Consider the following 20,577-nt stretch of genomic DNA (forward strand, 5'->3'; position numbering starts at 1 on the left):
TCCCGACCAGCTTTCCTTAGCCGAGCCACTCCATCCAACTGACTGGCAAATTCGAGACGTGGCCCGCACACACGGCGTATACGCAATGTGCCAGCAGAGAATCGCTATTACGTGCCGCCGCCAGTCGACTTGCACAGCACATTTGCCGGCTAACCAAATTATTTCCATTCAGCCGGAGTGCATGAGCCGGGCAGCAAGTGCGACTGGATCCCGAACTCAATACGGCGGCTAAAGAAGCACATAAAGCCACAATAAAGGTCTCGAAATATACGCGAATGAAATAGTCAGTTTCTGGTTGGGCAGGAAGGGAACAGTCAGATATTTAAGCAATAGACACCATTTCATACATATATGTTATATTAAATAATAGTTTCTGTTGCTAAGTAATTTTTGCGAACAGTTTTTACAACTTTATATTAACTTAATGCTCCTATTTTGTTTTAGAAACCAGTCTAAATGTCATTCCTTTGGCCAGAGTGTTGCAGTTTTGCTTATTTGCTGCTGTAATGTGTGCTCTGCCATGCAGTTTTCGTAAACATTTGAGTTATGACTTGATTATCATCTCGGGCTCTGTCAGTGGAAAACTTTTGATTCATTAGGCGAGTGAAAAAGAGGGCGACACGCCCCGAAACTAAACTAAACTGACTTAATCGGGCAACGAAATGTGGGCCAGTTATTTTTTGACATTTTCAAACGGGAAGCACGAAAAGCATGAACTACAGCCGCAGGACATAAATAAGAAATTTCCCTAAGAATCCCAGGCCGGGCCAGACTCCATTATTTCTGTCCTTCGTTTCGCTGGCAGTGCGGCACAGTTGAACAAATGGCGAGTGCCGGGATACGAATGCAATCCCGCTCCACACAAAAGAAAATTCATATTTCAGTCTTGCTGCAAACAAACACAGCAGCCAAACCGAAAACGAATGCGAATGCGAGCAGCTGAGGAGTTGAGGAAAACCCTCCTGGAAGAAACAACATTTTTATGACAATGTACGGCAAGGGGAGCAGCCGCATCCCCATCCCCATCCCCATCTTCATCCCCATCCCATTATCCCTGTCAAAAGCCGATAACTGACAATGCCCAAAAGGATTTTTACTTTTCCCGTTTCAGTGTTCACAATTTTTCCATCCATTTCGCTTCTTTTTTCTCTGTGAAGTTGTCAGAGAAACTGGTGCGTTGGCCAGCCGGCGGAGCTGGGAGCTTGGGAATGGTATTGGGTATGGCAGTAGGAGGAGGAGTACGACTGGCAGTGGAAGTCGGTGGACCCTGTCGGGGGATATCTCTCTGCATATTTCAATGTTTTCGCTGGCGAAACTTGACTTGTGTTTTTGTTGCAGCCCTCGGATATGCATTTTTAATGTGCATTTGTGCCTTTGTGTCAAAATGCCGCATGGCGCACAAAAAGGAAATCCATCCCGCTCCAAATCTCATCTCAACCCAGCCCATTTCCCTCGGCCCATCTTATCCTAAACCCGAATCCCACTCATCGGCAAACCAAAACCCAACCGCACTGGAGGCCGCCTAAGAAGCCTTTCGCTGTAGTTGTCGCTGTCCGATAAACTATGCCAAAAGTCTGCGGTTGGCAGCTGGTTCAGTGGTTCAGCTCCGCCGCCGACTGCCGTTCGTCCGTACTCCGTTGTCCGTAGTCCGCTGTCCGTGGTCCACTGTCCGCTGTCCGTTCGTTCCGTTGCCGGTCATCGACCACAGTTGCCATGAACAAGAGAGCGGCAGTGACCATCGCATCGCCGCAGCCACAGTCAATGCCCAGTGCCACATATTTCATTCTCGTATGAGCTGGGCCTGAGCCGGAACATCCCGAATAGCGCCATCTCTAATGTTTATTGCCTTTCTCCTGGCCCCAAAAAGTGGATAGGGAGTGCGACCTCACACTGAAAATAATCTTTGATAAGAACCAATATGAAAAGTGACAGAGAATCGTATTTAAAAAAACAGCTTTTAGTTTGGAAGGCCCATAAATTAAGGATTATCTGTTTCTCTAAATGAGTTTTTAGGTAGCTTACTTCACCTCTGAAATCCACCAAGCACTGAATCTGGCAAAGTATGATCTTAGCTGCTTTCAAAACAATCAAAAGGTCTGTTCAAGTGCACTTTCCTGGCCCACTTAAAAGTCCAAAGAGGAATTGCATCAAACAATTGGTCCGGGCCTTCGTGAGTGGTTAACAAAGTTAGGGGCATGGGCCTAGCTCCATATGGCAATAGATTTCGAGGCACACAAAAAATGCCAACTTTTGCTGGAGCCCCCAAACAGGAAATAGAGAGAGAGAGAGAGCATGTGCACCCATCAACACCGAGGGTGTATTATCTTTTGGCCAGGAGTGAAACTTTAGAGCGAGTGCCGGCGCAAAAGTGAAATGGCCCGCAACCCGATCTCGGGTATAGGGATATAGTTGAGTGCGACACTTTTACGACTTGGCGGGCGGGTCGGACCGAAACTTTTATGCCAACGTTGCCACCAGCGATAAGACCACCCAGCCAGGCCCCCACCACTCAGTCCCGATGGTCGCCCCGCACTGGCGAGCACTTGACTTTGACACTCTTTAAACAATTGACGGAGGCCCGGGGAACTGGCCAGGGGATTGGGTCGCTTCTGTGGCGTGCGTGAGGGAGCTGCGACATCGAATCTGAAGAGATAAGCGCACAGGCTGTCGTGGTCAGGGAAATCGAGGAAATCTGGCCGAAAACAGGGGGTGATGGCGGCCAGAGGGCTGGCTCAGCAATGTCGAAAAGTTTGCTGCTTATGCAACTGGCCATGACAGGCCGAAAGAGCGGATCCATTTGCAGCGGGATTGGGCAATGGTGTACAAGGAACGGGGAACGGGGAACGTAGAATGGAGAATGGGAGTTCATAAATTCATCGCCGGGCGCTGAAACAATGCGCGAAATAGCTCAGCACCCGGCACATTCAAACGGCCGGAGAGCAAATGGCACACCACAATCCCGGCCAGCGAATAATTTAGAGCGGTGGCCGGAACAGAGGGCTTACCAGAAAAGACCTTCAAAGCAGACGTCGCCGTCATTAACGTGGCCAGATGACCACAGCATCTGTCTAAGCCGCCGCGCCGCCCCCACCACACACACTACATAGGTTTATAGAAAGAGATCCGGTCGGGCTTTTCCGAGCATAAGTGCAAAATTTGTAATCTCCGTGCGGCGTGGCGTGGCCGCAAAGTGCAGTGGCAACCAGAAAAACAAGGAGCGGATTATTTAGCATCTGCTTTGACGGTGGCCACCGCATTGTGTCCACTGTCCCGGGAGCGGCGGAGAGTGATAAGCCCGTCCGCCGGACAACGATACCCTGCCATAGGGTCGCTTAGGCATTACGGAATTAGGAGGAACAACAGAGCATCAAAAACTTATACTGGCTTTTAAATAACATGATTAGCATTAATGCTAAGATAAATGCATAATTCAGGCTAGTTTATATGACCCAAATAAAGGGTACACCCACTTCGAATACTCATTTACCTATGTAATCTAAGCTTTTGTTTCCTAAATTCATTTATAAGGGCGCTGGCTCTCTTTGCGCGAAAACACAAAAACGTGTAGGTGAGCGGTCATGTTTTTAATTGCCTTAATTGATTAAAGCCAGGTCTATTATTTTAAATGCCCCCCCTGCACCCGAAGGCCCTTTTGCCGGAAAACTCGTTTGTCGTCATAAATAAAACAACTGACAAATGCCCAAAATGTTTTTAACTCGCTAAGCCATTAAATCAGTGAGCTCTCACAGGATGCACACATCTAGATATATATAGGTGAATAGGAATATATATAGGGCGCTGTCATCGGCAGACCAGTTCTGCATTTAAATGCATTTTCAATTTTTAATTTTTTCCCTATGAGTGCTCCCACAAAAGTGTATAGACTCCGGATTGGTTGGGCATATGTTTAATGAATTAAAACCCAACCAAACGCAGCCGAATGTTGGTCAATCATAAAAAATGCAAATTGAAGCATCGGCAGCGCAGAATAAACAGCAGAAAAACAAACAAAATGGAGACAGAACAAAGCAATTTACCTCGAATATTCGGCTGCAATTTGTTAAATATTCATTATGCTCGTACATCGAACAACACACAAACGTGCATAAAGTAATTTTGATAACTGCCAAACATTCAATGTTCCTTGTGCAAATTAACAGAAAACGGCCATTTTATCGACTAATAGTCCCCGCATGTCACGTAACCGGAGGACGTGCCGCCCAGGACCCCCACACGAGTATATCCCCCATATCCACATCCTGGAAAATGTATTATTAAGAAACCGTAGGCCATTATATCTTTGCATAGCTCGAGGACGATGATGATGGCAATGATGGCGATAGCAGCTGAGTGGCAGGGCAATGTCCACTTACCATTGCCCATTTACCTATCGCCATCAGCAGGAACATGGCTAACGTGGCTGACATGGGGGCCACATGGAGCCACACGTGTCTATTGCTTTTTGCCTTTCTGCTGACTCCACTCAGCCCGAAATCGTTGTAAATTGTGTGGGAAAAGCGCTTGAGAACAACAAAAGCTGAAATACACCGGGAAAGCTGTATCTATAGGAATTTTATCTAAAAAGTGTAGTAATTTGGATTAGACCTTCTTTATCTAAACGGATCAGCAGTAGTATGTTTGAATTAATCGAGTTTTTAAAGTGCCAGGCATTACAGAAATGTTGTTATCTACTGCAGCAGCAGCAGCAACAGCCAGGGAATCTGAAAATATTTAAACAATATCCTATAATGTGAACTATTTTTATATACTTTACATATCCCATCGACGCGTGACTGGAATGTGCTACAATAATGGACTCAACTTTGCGACAAACACATGTTAACTTCTGCGGAAACCTGGCCATAAATCATTTAATTGCATTTTTACCTTTGCCCCACTATCAACTCATTAATATTACCCGATGTGCCTTACTTTGTTTCCGACACCGCATCGAAATGCAACGAAATGCACATCAACGATTGCTGCGACAAATGTGAATAATTAACACAATGCCTGCGACCGTGTAAACACTCAAACACCACCCGAAAAACACCCATTATCCAATCGATCCACCCACCCACACCATCCATACCATTCACACTATTCGCCTACTAATGTTTCTGGCACTCTGACAATCTTGGCTATTTGCATTTGATTTGCATTGCCTGAACCTGCCACTGCAACACAATTGGCCACCTCATATCCACCTCCTGGCGCACTGCATCAACGCCCGCAAAAAACCAACCCCTGCTCCACCTGGCACCGCTGCGAATCATCAATTTTCGGGATGTCACTGCCAATTACACCTTTTCAATATTTGTGCGCATACCTTGGCGTTCGGATCCGTTTCCCTCCGTTTCTGCTCCGCCCTTCTCCGATCCTCGCCCTTCCGGTCCGCTCCTCGTGGCGTCGCCATTTTTTTGTGTGTCGGCGGCATTGGAATACAGTGGCGGAAACTACAAATCAACCGGCAAAAACGGCAACCATCGAGATGTACGCGCCCAGTTCGTATAATGACACCGTCACCGGCGAGACGCTGTCCAGCGTTTCGGAGAAGAGCGAGTCGTACTCCAATGAGGGCAGCAGCCAGCCGGAATATATTGTGAGTACAGCCAGGATCTCTACCTATAAGCCGACTATTTTTTGCATCCATTTTTTCCCAAACTTTTTCGCCATTTTTGCCTCATTTCTCTTTTTGTATCAGCATGAATATGCAATTTGTGAATGGGCACAAAGGCAACGAAGGGGGAAAAGGAAAGGGAGCCCGCAGTGGAAAATCGTCTGGCATTTTAGGCATTTTCCATTGCTAAATAGAAGTCCTGCAGGCGCAGGGTCGTCACTTGCCATTTTCACCGGCGGAGAACGGTGCGATTTCCCCGAAGTCGTTCAATTTGAATATGACCCTTTATCGTTCACGCCGATTTTGAATGCGCTACTTAGTATGCGATGGATATCGAATCTGTAGCGGTAATCTTAGAATGTCCTGAAAATTTTCAATATAACAACAGACATCCTTTCTATACTTCAAGTGAGTTTAGTTCTCCTAGAACCAAAGATATGCAGTTTTAAAATTCCTAAAAAATATTTAAAGTCCGATTGAAGCAGAGCTTGAACCCCTGATACCTTCATATATTTTGTAGGTCATCCCATTGTCGCAGTTCGCTTTAATAAAAGCCAATTAAATTAAGTAGTTCAAACATTAAAACCCATTAGACATGAAGCCAGTGACTGACTGAAGGCTTAAGAATAGCTTCAGGTGGAAACCAAAGTTGAAATAAATATGCTAAAGAAGGCATAAATATAACTACAAAGGAGTTAATAAGCAGCAAAACAAATTCAAGCAAAATAGGATTTCCATTCGGTTCAAGAAAGTCCTGCCAGCCCTCAATGTTGAGGGTGGTCACCAGAGCAATCCCCCTGGCCTGCGGCCCTGGGTTTTCAATTATGGCCAATGCTCACAACGAGAGCAGCCCGAGGCAGGGCTGGCAGGAAGTGCCAGACCAGGCCCAGACCAGATCAGACCAGACCAGTCCAGTCCAAGATGCGCCCCGGAACAAGTCCAGACCAGCGGAGCGGAAACGGAAGCGGCATGCCGACGTCGTCGCTAAGACGTCGTGATTAATTACGCGGCGCTGATGATGATAATGATGAGCCTGCGAGTGGGATAAGCGGAGAATAAAACGGGCCCAAGCCTGGCAGTCTGAGTGTGGATCTAAGTGGGGGACTGAGTTTGGGAGGCTGCTTCAAACAAATCGTTTCAAATTATTAAAATCATTTATTATCGCCGTAATCTTGCAGCGGCAGGAAAACCGCAGCAACTGCCTAACCCGCAGAAGCTGAAGTGAAAGTATGTAAAGTGCGTAAACTGCGACCGCGCGTGTTATAAATCAGCCCCCATCTGATCCGATCCAATCCCGGACGTCCTTGCTTTTTGTCCTTGCCGTTCTGGGTCGTTCCTGGTCGTCCTTGGTGTCCGTGTGTCGCCGCTGTCATTGTGGCTGTCAATTACGCGCCAACGACTTTCAACGCCTTTCCCAAAGTATGCCAAAAAGCAAAGTGTGGAGTAATTACGAGGCATTACTCAAATGGGAATGGGAATATAAATTGATATATACCCGACCACGTCGCATCTGCCGCGCTCCACTCAGTCAACACATCCCGTATCCTTCTCTATTCGCAGGACGAGGCGCGCAAGAAGGCGGCGTCCACGTATCTCGTCGAGGGCTCGGATATGCCGCCGCCCAGATATCAGAAGGATGGCACCCTGCCAGTCATCTATCCGAATAATGTTGGTAAGTGTATGTTCCATATAACGATCTCTAAAATATACCTAACTAAGTGGGAAATTGTATTGCAATTCAATCACTCACAGAGTAATTAACTTAGTGTTTATAAAACTACAATATTACTGATAATACCGATAGATATAAAGCATAATGGCAGTTAGGACTATGTTTGTTTACTTTTTTGATTAAAAACGAAATCATTTGATCAGTTTTCCCCTCCATTTCCCAAAGAACTGTGCGATTTTTAAACGATTTATTTTTCCCCAGTACAAACAGAAAAAGCCAAAAATACGTTTTAGATAATTAACTTTCGGACAAAACAAAGTTGGGACTTTGCACGCGCTGTCAGGACGTCAGCAAACCGACCAGAGCCCTCCCTTAACCCACTGACGCCCCAACTGCCCTTGGTTGCACTCGTTTTGGTTTGATTTTTATGCCATGATTGCAGTGCAATCAAAGCAAATGTAGGAAAAAGGGGCAGCGAAAATCGCTGGCGGACGGGGCGGATGGGCAGAAGGACGAAATAGATATATACAGAAAACGAAATCGAAGCTCCATTCGGTCGAGGGGAGGGAGGTGTGTGAGCTGAAAATTCAATTCCAGCACAACATCTCCATCTTAATTGTAATTGAGGAGCAAAGTTTTTGTCAGTCTTGATTTTCAATTGACGTACGAAGGATATGTGATGGCAGACCGTATACCCTGTGTGTATATATAAGCCGCTCGAGGCGCAATCCAAATCACGTGCGGACTGCGCTAATTTAAGAAAAAACTCCAGTTTAAGGAAAGCAGAAATGGAAATGGAAGAATAATAACCGGGGCAAGGACTCGGTCTGAGTCCGAGGCACAGACAGACAAAGGACACCGTGGCAGTCTATCAAAGCATCGAAGCTGTAAGAACAACAGGAGTTCTATAATAACAATCCGTCCAGTTGGAACAAAAGCAGAGAATGCATTTTAAATGCAAAAGCGTAGAAATAATAAAAATACATTAGCTGCAGAATTTATGCCTCGGAGGAAAAGTGCCCAAGACTCTGGGATAAAAATACAATTACCTTGTGTCAACGGCATGAAAATTTGGAAAGCTCTATTCCTCCTCTTATTTATCCCTCCCACTGAGCAACAAATAAGTGTGGTGCTGAGTTTTCCAGTCGAAGTTGAGCAGCTCGTGGTTTCCCTATTAATAAAGTAGTACTCAGTTCATAAAATAGCATTCAAATAAAGTATATGCAGGGTATTACCATTTAAATTGATATGCTTATATAAATCTATAATTTGCTAATTTCGATTGATCATTGTCAGTCCTGGCAAATTCACATCACGTGCTCATCTCTAAGAGAATCCGAAGACAAGTCCTTGCCGCCCGCTTTTCCGCCCACTTTTCCGACTCAAGGTTTCTGCGGCGACACGCATAATTACGTATGTATGTTCATCTCGGGTGTTCGTGAGTACCGCCAGTTCTTTATGCCCGAAACAACAACAAGAGCACAGCAGAACGAGCTGAAAAGAAAACACGCCGAGGGAGAAGAACAACAAAGACAAAAGCAGCGAAGAAAGGCGAAGAAGAAAGCAAAAAGGGAGGAGCAGAGGAGCTAGAGAGGAAAGTGCAAAAGAATCCCCCACGTGGCACAAAAAATTAAAATGCTTGCCGGAAGCTGAATCTCAAACAAGCGAGCCCAAGGCTGTTGTTCCAAGCGGGCGGAAAAGCGGGTGCACACACCACCCACCAGATCCTCACCACCTCACCACCTCACCACCCACCGCCCACCGGGAAAAGCTGTGGGGCGGCATGCACATGAGCTCGCGGGGGCGGGGCAAGCGGAAATTGTTTTTGTTAGTTGGCGTCACATTTTTTATCAGAGTTTTTTGTTGAATTTAAATTGGAAGAGTGTGATGGGTGGAAGTCAGAAGAACTGCCAAAAAAAGCAAAAAATAAAAAGAGACGACAGCCCGAGGGGTTTTTGTTTGCCACCCCGCCAACAGTTGCAATTTCATTTACCATTTATGCATTTACACGAGGAAAGCGCCAAAGCCGCACTTTTAATGAGGCCCTTTTCCACACGTTGCCACGTTAATGAGCAGACCAAAAGCAACAAGTCCGCGCCGCTGACCCACTTTCCGACCTTGAACGAGTGCAGGTGCCCCCGCTGGAGCACTGCGAAATCCCTTAAGCTCCCCCCCTTGCTACATAGGTAAATCATATTTCATGGCGAGCCCACTATTTTTCAGCTTGGAGTTGGGCATATATTATTAATATCGAATGAGCCAGGAGGAACTGGTGCTCCTGACCCGGGCAACAATTATGCAGCTGGCTCAGTCCCAAATTGGAAGGAAAATACACAGTTCTTTGTTCCACTTTTCTTTTGGCCACAACAATGCGGCGCTGATCGAAAAATCAATAATTCATGAGTGACTGTCTTTTTGGGAAACACGCCCCCACATGTGCGGAAGTAAACAAGCCGCAAGATGAACAAGGCCCAAACTGGAGTCTACCACAAGGCTTCCTTCGATTTGTCGTTGTCAGGCAGCCGCAGGCTGGCAACTTTGCCCGGAAAATTATGGTTGCGACGGCTAAAGGTGCCTCCCCCCCTCCACCATCCGAAACTCTGCGATGTCACAGTCTATTTTACAAAATTACAAATTTGTTACGTTTGCGGCTTTCACGCCTCTGCGGCTGACAGTCGCTCGATTTTCACCAAACGAACGTGGCCCGTATGTCGGGACAATTTGTCACGCCGCAAGCAGGTGGCCTTATGGCCAAGTGAACTGAAGACTCCATTGACATTTGCATATTTATTGGACGGGCTTATCAGCAATGTCGCAAGCATTGCAATTAATGGCCATCGTTTTCTTTTCCTTTCCGACTGTTTGCACATGAAATTGGCCAGAACCAGCAGCAAATTGTTGCATGCTACGTGCACGACACATGTATACAGGTGTGTTCTCACATGCAATCTCTCAATATAATACGTTCAGTTCAGCGGATACTTCTTATTAAGTTTAAACTTCAGGAAATTATATGTATTTCGTTAGTTGCAGCTATTAAGCATTGACAAACCTCCGTCCACCCGGGGACGCCAAAAATAGTTAGTATTACTCGTAGTAGAGCATTCAACGAATTTCGAAATGAGAACATATCTGCATATTTTTCAAATATAAAACCAGTCCTTTGCTTTAAAATTAAAATTGAACTCGTTTTGCGTTTCTCCATTTGCGGCTGGCCAGCCAAACGTCGTGCTCTGCTTATGGTCGCAATCAAAGCTTAAGCCATAGCTACGTCCATATAAATGCACGTATATGTGGCAAATAAAATATATACGAAAATAATCAGTGGAGCACAGTAGAGCACACTCCACCCATAAAAAAGGAGAACGCATTTGGGGGGGTATTGGCATTGGTAAGCCATTTAAATCAACCCAGAGCAGGCTAAAGTGGGCTTATGGCCACAAAAAATAGCATCAACGTATATAAAATCGAGCTCACACATATTAACCGGATACTGTTTTTCCATCTTCGTTTTTTGCAGTGAACGCCTGTACACTGCCGCATCCGAGGCACAATAATGGCAGCGCCGCCATCCACATGACCCGGGATGATCAGATGCTAATCAGCAAGGGCGTTTATATTCCGTCCCCATCGCCGGCGCCTCCACCAGATGGGTCCTACTACAACATGAACAGTGACAGATACTTGTCCTATCCGCCAATGGTAAGTGAGATCAATGAACCCGCCTCCGCTCTTCACTCCGGCGAGGCATGGCGCTGGCGGGGATTTGGCTGAGACCCAAGCTTAACGAACGGCAGATGCAGGCTTAATTGCCCGCATCTGCAGTTACCTTCTTTGATCCGCTGCCATCTGGCACCACCGACATTTCTCGTTCCGCGCCCAGCTTATTGCGCTCAATTAACCAAAGTTTTACGAAGGACACTTGGCACTTTGCATCCCGCCATGCGAGGGGTCCATAAATCCAAGTATCGATCTGCATAGAGTGCATACCCATCTTCGTTCCCATCGCCATCGTCATTGCCATAGCCATCTCCATTCCCCACCCTCGCCCTCTGCCATTTAACGCGCTTCGACTTTTATAATCCGCAACACTGTGGAGACAAATGACAAACTTAAAAGCATTATAAGTAATCCCTCGAAGCAAGCTGCACTGCGTTGTTGCACTGCGCGCAGAGTAAACATTATTTTCCCCAGACAACAATTTAATATCACGCATACGCCGTGTACGGCATATGGCAGTGTGGCTTTTACGACGAAGGAACGCCCCCTAGATGCGACAAAGTTTTTGGCCCGCGTCACTCATAAAGCACTGGGAATTCCGGGGCCAAGTTGTGTCCCCGTTTCACGGCATCCCAACATCCCAACATCCCAGCATCCCGACATTCCGGCAACCCGATTCCACCTACGAAAAGCATCGCCGCCACTCAAGGACATGCGATGTCCGTTCCATTCCAAGGCGGATGCCACACATTCGGCGCTTGTCGCATTGCCTGCCAATATAAATTCCCTGAATCTTACAATAAACATGGGGAAATCAATTTTCGGAATTTATGTTTCCGACGCTCCTCTTAGAGAATGAGCGGAATAAGCGTCGTCCCCTCGGACTTGATGACTCCTGGCACTAAAGGGGTGCCAATGCGACAGCATAAGACGACATCCGACGTGGGGTGACAGTCAGCCCGTTTATGTGTCCTCTCAACTTGGCTGACGCTCCATAATTGTATAAATTAGATGGGGTCGGGGGTAGGGGGAGGGGCGGTTATCGAAAGTGCAGCAACAGCAGTGGACTGTAATATCCAAGGGATATTACTACCGACCAGCACCACCATCTGGCTGCACAGCTAATATAATAATATTTATGCTTAGCAGTTGACCATGTTTATGGGCTTTATACGATTTGTTAAGCTATTCAATTGTGTCCCGCTCCCAGAGAGTACACAGTTAAATGATGTGGTGGTGGGCCGGCTGGCGGGACAGGACGGGAACTGAAACTGGGACTGGAAGTTGAAGTGGTAGTGGTTGTGGTAGTGGCCATATCAAGTATCCACTGCCACTGCCCAGTAGCCAGTGCTCCGTCATCGTTCTTTGCCGTCGCCCGACATGGGACTAAACCTTTTGTTTGCGGTTTTTAGTCAACGAGGGAGAAAAATTCAATTTCGGTTTAGTTGGTCAACAATGACATCCCATATGTGCGGATGTATGTCTATATACACATCTATTCATCCGCCCACTTCACTTGTGGCCCATGTGGAGCAGCCACTCCTTCCGCCTTGTGCGCCCGGCCTTTTGCCATTTCACATAAGAAATGTTTTGTGTGGAAGCCAAATTGAATTATTTGATAAACATCATTAGAAAAATTACAAAATATACAGAGCGGAGCGGCAGTCCCATCGCTGTGGCTACCCCAAAACATTTGGCCAGCTCTAAATTACTTTTCGAAGAGCATCTGTCTCCGTTTCAACTTCAGTCAGCGCCACGTATCCGAACGTCCGGACGAGCGGACAGTAAATGAATAAGGACAATTTATAACAGTAAATCAAATTAAATTTCAATTGGAAAACTTGACAAAAAATCGAGAGCGAATAAAACAAAGCAAATGGCCATCTAACAAAGTTAGAGCACCGTTTTGCACATTGCTCCCCAAAGAGGAGCGCGCATAAAGCTCGGCCCATCCCAGCTGGCCAGCCCATCGGAGTCCTCGGTCCTGCCCACTGTAATTGCCCATCACAGCAGAATCTGACCATGGATGCGGATTCGGATTCGATTCAGCTCGACCAGTTTATCACAAAGCGCTGAAAAGTGATTGAGCAGCTTCTTAATCAATTTATGTTTTGTTGTCGTGCAGCGCCATGTATGGAAGCATTTGAAATGGGCTTCCTCGAATTGATTTAATTCGGCATTTCATTTTGTTTATGTGCTTAAGTGTAAAATAATGTACAACTTAATATAATTTCCAACTTAGTTGGCTAGGAAGAACGTATATTCACTTCAACATGACAAACAATGGGTCTTATTCAATTAAAGTTCAATCGTACTACATTTTTTGCTTCGGAAATGGAATGTTGCTTGGCGGAGATTCACTTAATCCTCATAATCTAGTATACTCTTTCATATCTTAATAATTTTTTAAACTTATTGGCTCTAAAAAAAATGTATTTCTTTTGATAAGTAATTATCTGGTAAATCACTCTCACTCAGAAGATTTTATTTTTATTTGCTTATCTTAAAACTAATCATCGAAAAGATATTTATACTCAATGAAATCCTTTTAAAGTGGCACGTGTGTCCTTTTGGTTGTTGGCTTAATGAAAATCTACAGGTTTTTTTTATTCAACTAACTTCATGAATTCGGAATTTTATTTCGCATAAATTAGGCTTGTAGATTAATACATTTTCGTTTTTTTTTTTCTATGCAAATAGTATAATAGGGATATTAATGATATCTTGTGAATTCAGGTGATAGCACTGCACATCTAAACGAAATTCTTTGAGAAAAGGTTGGTGGATTTGCCCTTTCGCAGCAACAGGATGTCGCAGATTCAGTGCCTCGACGACTTTGGCTCCCTTGGCCGGGTCCACACCCGTTCATTGGCACGCAAAGTGGCCCGAAGTAAATGCAATTTAAAACAAGTTGTGGCCACACCCAGCAGAGCCAGAACCAGAATGCCAGCCCACCCACTCATCCATCCGTTGCGGTGTTTTTGTCCAACCAGCTTGTAACTATTTAAGCGGCAATTTGTATTTTATTGCCAACTTTGGTTGGCTTCCAAGGCCAGAAGACCAAGTCGCACCCGCACCACGTCAGCCCCGAAATGCTCGAGTTTCATTTGGCTGGCGTTGATAAGTTAAATGCGGACTGCCGGACGCAGTTGGAATCCCTATGTGGACTGGACTCTACGTGCATATGTGGCGCCGGAGCAGCCGGAGGGCAGGGACTTGACTTCAGCTGGACAACTTAACTACGGTTCACTTTGTTAACTTGAGTTCTGCACAGTTTTAAATTCAATTAGTTTTCGTGCGGGCGAACTCGGGATGCGGATGCGGATCCGGATCCTGGCTCTGGCCATTGTCTGAATGCCACTGGCCTGTCAGCTGCAAAGGAACTGGAAAAGGAGGAGCATCCGTCAGATACTTTACGCACTGGGGCGCTATGGCTGTCATCAAAGCGAGATAGCAGAGTGTTTTGTTTTAAAATTCAGGGACGGGGCGGGTGGTGGAGCGCTGAACGCAGCTGAACCCGATTAAATAAATAAGGGGATCCACTCCTAGTGGGCCATAATTTAATTTTCGCTCCCGCTCCGCGAGACTGAATTGGATTCCGAATAGACTTGGCCCGTCGGCGCCGCTCCGTTGGCCTTAATGTGGAAAGTTTATTTTTTATGGCCAGTGTGGAGATGCCAATTGGTTATTCTATTTACCCGGTATGAAGTTCCAACTCCGGCGGCAGTAACAACAATAATGAGCTGCGGCCGAGAATTAGCGAGTGCGGCGGCACCCGAAAGCCTTTAAGTGGCCAAAAGTTTTCAGGCAGGCCAAGGGAAACCCTTTACGCGTCCAAAACTTGACACCCTGCCCCATCCCGTGCATCCAAATCGCCTTGGCTTTGCTCCGGAGCTCTCCGGGACCCAAGTTTTCGTTGAAGACAATTTAACTTTGTAAACTGATACAAAATGTCCGCCCTGGTCTACTTAAGAACACTTCCCAATCCCGATTCCGTCCTCGTTCCCGTTTCCTATCCAAATCCCCGCCACAACCTTGTTAATCAGTGTTGAGTGTTGTGTCCCTAATGTGTTGCTGGATGTCCTTGCGCCATGTTAATCCCCAAGAGTTTTCAATTCCGCAATCGTATGTACTCGATTCCCCTTAATATTCCAATTAGGTGCCCGGGCCAAGTTTGCAACTTGAAAATTGTACGTGCTGCAAACTTGGCCTGCGCTCCTGGACTTCGGACTTCTGGCATGCGGAACAGCTTCCTCAACTCGACACAAAGTGTCATGTCAATTGAACTAGGAATCCACTCGCAGACAGTTTGCTTTTTTCCCGCTGCCCAGTTGAGAAGTTGTCAGGAAGTTGTATTGTACTGTATAGGAGCTCCGACAGAAGGCACTGTCATAATTACGGCATCGTTAGTGCCAATCCCCGCTTTAATGCCGTCCTTTCAGGCAAAAGTGGCCAAAGGATTCGCGGCACGGATAGAGTCCAGGGTATTTGAGGCGCGGCTTAGAGCGGACTTTTGTTTGCGCTCCTCATTGTTTCATATCTCGGGCGACAGTTTAATGGGAAAACTTTTGCCGCTGAGCAAACACAGCAGTTGTATCCCGCCGAGGAGCTGCTTTCGAGATGAAGCTGCTTAGCTAAGCCTACACCCACTTAATCCACACTGGAAAAACAAAGTGGCTCCCGAAATCAGAAATAGTTCTTAAGAGTCAGTAATAAATGAATGAATTTAAAGCTTGCTTTTGCTCTCAAACTTTAAGTTCGTTCTCAAAGATGGAGTTCTATAATACGTATTTTAGTGTTCTTATAATAAGAAAATTGAAGCATTCCTTTAATTCATAAGTCCTTATTTATGTCAGTGTGTTTGCAAACGCAATCAGAAATATTTATTATAAATTGGCAAAGAGCTCAAGCTTACAGCTCAAAAGAGCTCGAACTAAGTAATTAATACCAACTAGCAAATTCTGTTTTCCAGTCTCAATGCACTAAAGCCATTCTTCGCCTTTGTGTCACATTTCAGGAATACCCAGCAGCCCTGGACTTCACCGCCCAGCCGATGCCCATGGCGCACCTGCAACCCATGACGGTGACCTCGCTGGCCACCAATGGTGGACCCACGCTCATCGGCAACGGATCGGTGGCAGCGGTGGCCGGCGGTTCAGGCACCTTGCGGCGGGGGATTCTTCGCGGAGTGGTAGGCGTGCCCCAGCCTGATGTGACCCACCACACATCGACGGTGGGCGGCAGTCCGATGCAGATGCTGCACGACCTGCATCCTGTGAACCTCAGCGCCTCGACGCTCACCACCAGCACCACCCTGAATGGCAGTCTGCCGACGGCTACCGCCACGCTGCCACGCCAGCCACACGGCATCCTGAAGGATCCCAATCGCAACAAGCAGCAGCAGCAACAGCAGCAGCAGCAGCAGCTCCAGCATCAGCAGCAGCTGCTGAACGCCAGCCTGGTGGGCGTGGGAGTGCCGGTGTCGGCGCCCCTGGGCAGCCTGCAGATCCTTAACCTTCCGCCGGCGAGCGGTGGACTGGGCAACAACTTGCTAATGACTACCAACGCCTTCGACCCGACGGCGGTGGGCTTGAGCAGCTTCGGCGCAGTAAGCCAGGCCGGCGGCATCCCGGTGGCCTACACAGATGCGGACGGACACCTCGTATAGCTGTAGGCTGGAACTGGGGCCATCATCAACAGCAGCAGCAGTAGCACCAGCTGCAGCACCACCGTGCGGATTCTATCCGGCAGTGAGCCCCGGTTCTGAGCAACCATGTCGCCCTGGACATCACCCAACACCAGCATACCCGTAACTGTATCCAACCTACTCGCAAGGATGTAGCTAGTTTAGGAGCTTTCTCTTCGGCATCTCGGTCCGCCTGATTTCCCCTGTCCGGCAGCCACATCCACTTGCCATTGCCATTGCCATTACCTTATTCAAATCAGCCAGCGAATTAGTTTATGTAAATTTCCACCCAGTTCTTACGGCTTCCCGTCAATGTGGGTGTTTATTTAGATAAGGATTCCGAGGAGGCACAGCCTCTGTGGGGGTGAGCATAATTTCGCAGAGAGTTTTACTAATTAGCCGGCAGCAGGAGCAGCAGGAGTAGCAGGAGCAGGCGAAAATAATTTGAAATTTCCTTGGGTGGAAAGCGCGAAACGGTCCAGATCCGTTTGACAGCTCCCAGGGGCGTGCTTCGGCTCAAGTCGGCTGGGCACGTGATTGCCCTGGACGGCGCCGGCGGCCATGGTCGTCGAAAGTTGAAGGTTGACAGCCGCTAGCTGCCCGGCGACCCCCAGCCCCAGACACATCCCCATCTCCATCTCTATCCCAGATCAAGATCCCGAGATGCGAGTGCTAGATTCGCCACCTCCCCTCAAATGGGGCAGATGGAAAATCTGGGCGTGGAATGGGTTGCTGGTTGCTGTGTCGCAACCACAGTGGAGCCTACTTAACTCAAACCACTCGACAATTAAACACTTGAGGAGCGGGAAATTTTAATTGCATAAATGTGGGTTTATTACATTACTTATTGCACCAAATGGGGTTTGGCTTTCCTTTAAATATTTGATAAATTTCATATAATTTAAAATTAGAAAGGAGAATAGCACGTTGGCCGTTTTAAACAAGATTCGCCAAGAAATCCGATTAAACGACTTTAAGCAACAGTGTTTTTGCACTATTCGAGGTGAATGTTAGCTAGGAAAAATCAAAGCTTTTCCAAGGTTATGCCTTGGAATTTAAGTTATCCAGCTTCTTGACATCGTCTCCTTTTATCCGCATATCGCAAAGATATAGATGAGAGCCGGCCACGCCCATGGAGCCATTATATGCAGAAGCGGGCTGTTCCTCTATGCCATCCAACTGGCATTCGAGTGGCGCTGCCGCCCATAAACAGTTTCCATTTGCCACTCGTCGCAGCTCAGCGAGCGTGACATACCAATCCTGGCCTGCGTTGCCATTAGCTCTTAGCTCCAGTTCGAGGCCAGAGGAGTCCCGGAATCCCAAGGACACTCCTCGGCGCTGCGCACGCCCCCCTCATCCGCCCGCTACATTCTCAGCCACATCCGTATCTTTGACTTTGTAGCCAAGTTCTTGAGATCCTCGAGCGCCGTGCATAATTGCCAGCAGCATTGTGTGGATTTAATATTCATTTGGCTGTAATTGCTGGATTCGGGTCGGGATCGGGGGAGTGCACTATTGCAGCTGCTCCTCAGTGTCCTCAGTGGATTATCGCAAATGAATAAATGCCCTGATTTCGGGCATAGATGGAGCCGGATACAAAGAATGGCGTAGGAGGAGGAGCTGCAGGAGCTGGAGGAGCAGAAGGGGCCTTGCGCAAACACAGAGTGTGTAATTAAAAGTGAAATTATCTTTGAAATTAACTCACGCGTAGACAAAGACGAAGGCAATTGCGAGGAGAATGGGAAAGCGGATGGGAAAAGAAGAAAAATGCGCGGAAAACTGAGGATGAAATTAAGAATGAAGATGGGGCAACTTTGTGTGACGGCACACATGGGTGTGTCTTCAGCTGTGGGATTTTCCGCTATTGAGTAATGGCGATGGCAGTGGCCAGATAAAAGTTAAATGAGCGGGAAAATAAGGAGCATTATAGTGCAGAGTCGGGCGAAACCTGTTGTATTCGGTTGGGTTGTGTTTTTTTGGAAAGGGGGAACGCTGAAGGACGAATGATGGCCAAAGGACAGGGGCAACCAGGACCCCATCTCTACCGATATGTGAATGTATAGCTTGTACTCAACTCAACGAGCAGTGCTGCCAAATTGCATTAATAATTAGCATTTAACTGGATCCGTAGCCCTAAGTAGCTAAGCCGAAACAATTTCGAAATCACTACTCACTCACTCAATCAGCAAGCGAAACCCTTCAAATTGTACAATACCACTGGGCGGAAGCCGAAACGCCAGGATGCCGATTAGGGATAAATAATTAACGATTAAAAGGACAAATGCAGGTATATCGATACACACACGGACACGCGGAGAGTCATTGCAATTCATAGATGTAAAACGTAGCGTACAATTTCGCATCTCTTTAATCTTAGATCCTATCCCAGCATACCCTCTAGAAGATTGGAGCTTGGCGGGGCATTCCCGACATATGTATACATAGGAATAACCGACTCGCTGTTTTCTTAGGGATAACTATTGATTGCACTCGAACTAAATACTCCACGAGGCCAGCTGTGTCCTCCTCACAAATCTTGTATGTCTTCCCCAGCTTGTCCTGACCACTGTTGAATGTCCTTGGTTCGATACGAATTACGTATTCATAGTTACGCATACATACTTTAGTTTAGACCTAGCGCACTTGTCGGGGGAAGTGAATAAGACTTATTGTAGATAATTACGTTTAAAACAATTAACAAACACGAAATCAAGTTGTTCAATTTGTATTTTTGCCAAAGAGATATTTGTTAAACAAAGAACCGATAACTTGCAGCTAGATTATGTGTGTGCTTGTTTCACTACGCTGTGTTTAATTGTTGTACGATTGAATTATAGTCTTTATGCATATGCTTAATTTGGGTAAACCCCCCCACACACACACCCCTGCCCCTCATTCGACCTTAACGTTAACGTAGCATAATTGGAGCAGCGGCTGAAGGCGACGACACACAAGACTTGAATAACGAACCTAGGCTAATCTTAAATGTTAAATGCTAATGGAAATCGAAATCGATATATAAATCGAATTCGAAATCGAACACGAAATAGGTGTGCGTGTGTATAGAGCGAATTATTTGCCAGTGGATGTGAATGTTTTTATGAAACTAACTGAGTTATGTATTTTATGTAGTCTGTATGGGTATATCTATAACTACAATTAACTGAGAGCATTGTACAGCAGTCGAGGGGACAAACAATAATTAAAAAGGCGTAAGTTCATTCGAAACAAAAACGAATATAAATATTAATTAAACGCATAGTTTATAAACTCAAAGCATAAGCCGCCACTCAGAAAACTGTATAAAACGAGAAGAACAAGTTCTTTGAAAAAAAAAACATGATTGAAAAACTATGAAAATAATGCATATGAAACCTACTGCATTTTTAAAAAAGATCTGTTAACAAATGAATAATAAAACCATAAAACGATGAATACCAAAAAACCAAATGCATTTCCACTGCGGAACAAAGGGCCAGCCGATTACGGCACAAAGGACAATTTAATGGCAAAACTTTCGAATCAATTTTCAGCGGCAGGACGTCAAACAAAGGACGTTGGCTTTCCAGCCCACAGAAGAGACACTTTTGCCCGGCGAGCCAAAGTTTTCCGAGGGCAGGACGACTATCCGTCTTTGCCCGGGTGTGGTGCAAAAAATTGAATTCCTTGTAAAACTTACGAGCTGGCATTAATTTTAACAGCATCTCGGTGGGCGGCGGGCGGTGGGCGGGATGGTCCAGGATGCCTCAAATTACGTATACGTCCCATTGAACGCCCAGTCGGGCACGGTCATGTGTGCGTACTCTCCGGGTCGGGCCATTATTCTCCCCTGACTGACTTTATGACGCTCATTCGATGGGCACAAATCGCAGCTCGTTT

General features: G+C 46.4%; 1 protein-coding gene across 3 annotated transcripts in view; it reads left to right on the forward strand.

Moving 5' to 3' along the window:
- LOC117138342 (nephrin) overlaps positions 1-20,077 on the forward strand; it is a 62,353-nt gene extending 42,276 nt beyond the window's left edge. For all 3 annotated transcript variants that reach the window (XM_033300381.1, XM_033300379.1, XM_033300380.1), the window contains 4 exons: positions 5,448-5,602; positions 7,181-7,292; positions 10,813-10,994; positions 16,030-20,077. In XM_033300381.1, the coding sequence (XP_033156272.1) occupies positions 5,448-5,602; positions 7,181-7,292; positions 10,813-10,994; positions 16,030-16,680 (1,100 nt within the window). In that variant the 3' untranslated portion in view covers positions 16,681-20,077. The remainder of the gene's footprint in view (positions 1-5,447; positions 5,603-7,180; positions 7,293-10,812; positions 10,995-16,029) is intronic.
- The last annotated feature ends 500 nt before the right edge of the window (positions 20,078-20,577 follow it).

This window comes from Drosophila mauritiana, chromosome 2R (genome assembly GCF_004382145.1).
Source record: "Drosophila mauritiana strain mau12 chromosome 2R, ASM438214v1, whole genome shotgun sequence".
In the NCBI taxonomy this organism is placed as follows: Eukaryota; Metazoa; Arthropoda; class Insecta; order Diptera; family Drosophilidae; genus Drosophila; species Drosophila mauritiana.